At 43.7% G+C, this 5,386-nt stretch overlaps 1 protein-coding gene across 1 annotated transcript; it reads left to right on the top strand.

The window, feature by feature from the left end:
- The first annotated feature begins 1,211 nt into the window (after positions 1 to 1,211).
- Positions 1,212 to 1,710, top strand: LOC128108047 (60S ribosomal protein L23a-like). Its single transcript, XM_052734368.1, has one exon. It carries the CDS (start codon positions 1,212 to 1,214, stop codon positions 1,680 to 1,682), a length of 471 nt encoding a protein of 156 aa, XP_052590328.1. The 3' UTR covers positions 1,683 to 1,710.
- The last annotated feature ends 3,676 nt before the right edge of the window (positions 1,711 to 5,386 follow it).

The raw sequence follows: 5,386 nt of genomic DNA, 5'->3' as shown, positions 1-5,386 counted from the left end.
GATTTGAGTAATAAAACATTCACAGGTCTTAGAAGAGGTCACCCTAGGCACAAATACAGACTCTGGAACTGATTGCTCAGACTAACTTGAGACTCCAAATATCTACTCCTAGAGGTCAAATATCCTTCTCCTTTGACCCAGAACACCACCCTGAGGACATTTGTATTAGTTATTTTCTCGTTGATAAGTGATAAATCACCCAATAGAAATGAGTTGAGAGAAGTGAGGTTTATTTTGTCTCATGGTTCCAAGAGGTGTAGACTGCATGGCAGGGAAAACATGACAGCATGGTGCCTCCATGTAGAATGACAGGACATTCTCACATCATGCCAAGCCAGAAACAGAACCTGGTACTAAAAACAGACAAACTTTCTAGAGGCTCCATAACCTTCTAAAACAGTACTATCAATGACAGGTGAAATGTTTGAACACAGGAGCCTGTGGAAGAGACTTAATTCAAACCTAACAGTACTACAGTGCTGAGGGCTGAAGGACTGAGCAAGCACAGTGAGAATCTGTTTGTTAGCTTAACCACTTCATCTTCTTTGTTTACAGTGTACCATCCATTTGCACTACCCAGTATCTTGCTACATGTTTTCCTTGTGCTGATTGATTCCAGACTTTTCTTCCTAGGGAGAATTATGATCTTATCCAAAGATGGAGGACAAAATTTGTGTGGAGAATGTTTTCTTCCAAGCAGATAAAATGTATGTAAGTAGAGTTTCCATCCCAGGTGGGAGTATTTGTGTTCATGATTTCGGTTATGGAGATTTCTATAGGTTTTTGGAGAATATTTGCATTTGACTCTCTCCCTGGATAGAAGAACAGCTGGTGTGCCCTTTCTGTCTGTGGCCAGCTCCTTGTTAATAGCCAATGCATGCTGCTTTTTGTAAAAGTGAGAGAGGTTGGGCTAATGGTGCAGAAGTTCACAGAACTAGACAAAGAGTCTCCAAGGGAGCTGGGCACTTGCCTTTCTAATGTGGACATAGGGCAGAAGAGGGTGCACGATCAGAATAAAGCAAATTGTCTTGCATAGCAAGCATGAAAGAAAAGGATTTTTGAAAGATTTCTTGGGTTTTTCTTTTTTGAAAAAGATAACAGCCTTTAAAATAAGTCTGACTTTCTTTAAGATCTAAGAGACCCACTGATCTTCCTTTGAGCTTTGAGTGTTGAGTTTTGAGTGAAAAAACTGAAACCAGCTTTTCGCCAAGATGGCGCCGAAAGCGAAGAAGGAAGCTCCTGCCCCTCCCAAAGCCGAAGCCAAAGCGAAGGCCTTGAAAGCCAAGAAGGCAGTGCTGAATTGCGTCCACAGCCACAAAAAGAAGAAGATCCGCACGTCACCCACGTTCCGGTGGCCCAAGACCCTGCGCCTCAGGAGGCAGCCTAAATATCCTCGAAAGAGCGCGCCCAGGAGAAACAAGCTTGACCACTATGCCATCATCAAATTCCCCCTGACCACTGAGTCAGCCATGAAGAAGATAGAAGACAACAACACACTTGTGTTCATTGTGGATGTCAAGGCCAACAAGCACCAGATCAAACAGGCTGTGAAGAAACTCTATGACATTGATGTGGCCAAAGTCAACACCCTCATAAGGCCTGATGGAGAGAAGAAGGCATATGTTCGGTTGGCTCCTGACTATGATGCTCTGGATGTTGCCAACAAAATTGGGATCATCTAAACTGAGTCCAGCTGGCTAATTCTAAATATACTTTTTCACCATAAAAAAAAAAAAAACTGAAACCAATGGAAGATATAACTCTGTGTATGTCTGTACATGTGTTGGCACACATATAGATATGCAGACATTTACACACACATAGACACATACACAGTGAGGAGTTGACTCATTATGAGAAGGGCACAAATGTCTGAAAATCGGTAGTCAACAAGCTAGAAACTGGGGCAGGGGTGATAATATAGGTTTCAATATGAAAACCTGAGATTCGTACAAGCTTACATTTTAGTTTGAAAAGGGGAAAACTAATAAATGACTTCCCCCAATAAACATTTATATCCAAGGTCTAAAATTTCAGGCAGGAGAAATTATCTTTTCCTTTTATCTCTTTGATCTTTCTACTGATTTGGATGAAACCTTTTCACATTAGGGTGAGCAATCTGCTTTACTGATTTAAATGTTAATCTCATCCGAGGCTATCTTCAGAGCAATACCCGGCATAATACTGGATAAAAGATCTGGGCCCCTGAGACCAAGTTAGGTTTGCATACAACACTGTCCCTCATAAGCCCACATTTGTTTGTTTCAAATAAGCATGGTACCACACAAAAAGCATGTGGACAAAATTATGAAAAGGAGGAATGCTAATAAGCAAAGAGTCCAGCCTAATGTTTTCATCTTGATGTTTATGATGGGAGACTATGTAATTGCTCATAGTCTTTGAAGACAGGTCTTTGAATTATGCAATCTCATTGTAATATCACTCAAATGAAAATTTAAAAAAAGAGAGAGAGCGAAACAGAACCTGAAATGCTGAGTTCCTTGGCATCATCCCTGCCTCAAACATTTTAGAAGTACTCTTTTGCTGCTTAAGTGGGTCTTTGTGAATCCAAAAACACTGATTAGTCTTTGGAGATGCAGGACATAGGTGTCAAAAAAGTGTTAAGGGGGCTGGAAAGATGGGTCAGTGGTTAAGAGCACTGCTCCTGTGCAGGACCTGAGTTTGGTTCCCAGCACTCATGTTAAACAGTTCACATTGCCTGTAACTCTAGCTGAAAGGGACACAAATGCTCCCATCTGAACTTCATGAAGACATGCACTCACACATCCACAAACTCTCTCTCTCTCTCTCTCTCTCTCTCTCTCTCTCTCTCTCTCTCTCTCTCACACACACACACACACACACACACACACACACACACACACACACAGAGAGAGAGAGAGAGAGAGAGAGAGAGAGAGAGAGAGAGAGAGAGAGAGAGAGAGAGAGCTAAAATTAAAGTAAATCTTTAAAAAGAAGCATAGGATGCTCAGGCTCTGGGCCACCATCTGTGGCCATGTTGGCGTCAGAAGAATGTACAGCTGCTGGGGCCCTGCAGACTTGAGTGGCCTGCCCTACCAACCATGGCCACGGAAATGTCTGGCCCAAGCTACTGCCAAGGGCAATGTCTGGGTCGGTGACCCCACCACAGTCAGGGTCTGTGTTGATATTCATGGCTTTGGTTACCACCATAGGCTGTATAGATGCCCAGGGTCTGGGCAGGGACCAAGCTGTCATAGGAGGCCATGTCTGGGTCTGTGGCTGCCACAGCCAGGGTTTATGTTGAGGTTCATTGCTCCTGTTGCCGTGGGGGGGGGAGGGTGACTGCTTGGAGTCTAGACCCCTACCTGGGGCCATGTTGGAGTCCGGGGACCACACATCTGCTGGGCCTACACTAATCTGAGAGGCCCGTGCTGTCACTCAGGTGCACGGTGACATCTGCTTCCAAGCTGTTGCTGCTGATCATGTCTGGGTCTGTGGTCCTGCCACAGCTGGGATCTGTGTTGATGTTTGTTACCTGTGTTACCACTGCAGCCCATTCGAACCTTGTATTAAACCATGTGTTGAGCCATGCTTCAAAGTACGGGGACTGCTAAGCTGGCCCCACCCCTCACTGACCCAGGGAAAGCTTCCCCTCCTCTCTGAGGAGCTGACCCTGTCCCTTGCTGGCTCTGGGATAATAGACCCTAGTGACCCTGGAACTAGGAAAGCTGGTCCGGCCACTGACGGGAGAGTTGCCCCCACCACCGCCACTTGGGAAAGTTGGCCCCACCCCTCACCTTGGGCATGAGAGAACTGGCTCCATTATTCAACTGAGGGGCATGGTCCCAGCAGCCTGGACTGACCAACTCAGCTGCTACCTAGGCACACATCCAGGGCTTTGAGATGACACCCCAACATCTACCCCATCTATGACCAACTGGAGCATGTGAAGGGACCAGTCCTGCAGAACCATAGCCGCAGGATATTCATGAGTTGGAGCAAACAGCAGGATATCCAAAAGGAGTTTCAGTAAGGGTACAGTACTGATGGTGTAACAGAAGCCAGAGGCCTTGAACCAGACAACAACACATTATACAATGAACATTTGCAAATAAAACAGTTTAGACATGTTTATTGCATGGTACACAGTAGTTGCTAATGCCACTAAAACAAATGAGGAGGAGATGGGTGGCAAAGACAGAGAAGCAAGTGTTTTGTTGGCTCGTTTGCTTGTTTGTTTTTAAATGATATTGATATTCTTATTTGTATTTTTTTATTTTTTAATTAAATTTTATTTTAATTTTTATCTTATTTTTATTATTTCTTTTTTTAGTTTTCCTTTTGGGGGGTACTATAAGGGTAAGGGGCAGATATGGAGAGACTGGGAAATGAGTGGGATTGGGGTACATGATGTGAAATTCCCAAAGAATCAATAGAAAATTATGTTAATAATAATAATAAAAAAGAAACATAGGAAACTTCAGAGGTACCTGGTCATTCAGTCTGATTGGTGGAATAGTCAGCGGGTTGGAAGAAGGTATTTACTTGTTATGGGATATGAGTCATTATAATGAAAAATAATTGGGGAAAATGGAGATTTTATTGGTAATTGGACAACAAGCCTAGTCCCTACAGTCATCTCTAAAATTGACACATGATGTGGCTTGTTTCCCTGTGTTGCTATACTATGTTGCTATACGTAAACTAGGTCACATTGTATCCACGACTTCCTTCTTTCCTCCATTTCCCTAGCCCTCAAACGGCTACAAGCACCCTTGTATCTATCTAGTGTTCAGACAGGTCTCAATGCAAATGGTTCCAGGAATTCTGCCAGGCATAAAGGTGGCCTTAGAAACTGGCAGTCTGACTAGTTCTCTGACAGATACAGTTGTTTCCCAGCCTTGAAAGTTTTGCCTGTCAATGTGGTCTCTCCCATGTTCCATGTAATAAAACAAGGCTGTGTGTTTTTCATTGTTTCATGTGGGTGTCCTAATACAGAAATAGTGGTATAGAAAACTGGTTACATTCAAGGCAGTGGTGCTCTTTTTTCTTTCTGGTAAAGAAGGGAAGATTGTGGTGGCTTCTATCTGTAACCAGCACTTGGGAGGCCAAGGGAGTGGGCTCAGCATTTTGAGGCCACCCTGGGTTACATAATCAGTACCAGCTCCATTTGACTTGTGAAGGGAGGCCTTGTCTCACAAGAAAGAAAAAAGAAAATAAATAAAAGAATAAAAGATTGTGGGACTGGAGAGATGGCTCAGTGGTTGAGAGCACTAACTACTCTTCTAGAAGTCCCGAGTTCAATTCCCAGCACCCACAGAGCAGCTTCCAATGGTCTGTCACTCCAGTATCAGGGGACCAGACACCCAAGGCAAAACACCAATACATATAAAATAAAAAAAAT

This window comes from Peromyscus californicus, unplaced genomic scaffold, assembly GCF_007827085.1.
Source record: "Peromyscus californicus insignis strain IS unplaced genomic scaffold, ASM782708v3 Scaffold_12__1_contigs__length_115047231, whole genome shotgun sequence".
NCBI lineage: Eukaryota > Metazoa > Chordata > Mammalia > Rodentia > Cricetidae > Peromyscus > Peromyscus californicus.
The sequence above is the reverse complement of the archived record's forward strand: the minus strand, read 5'-3'. Positions and strand labels throughout refer to the sequence as shown.

Coding starts and splice junctions, on each gene's coding strand:
- LOC128108047 (XM_052734368.1), top strand. CDS start 1,212: ATGGCGCCGAAAGCGAAGAAGGAAGCTCCTGCCCCTCCCAAAGCCGAA.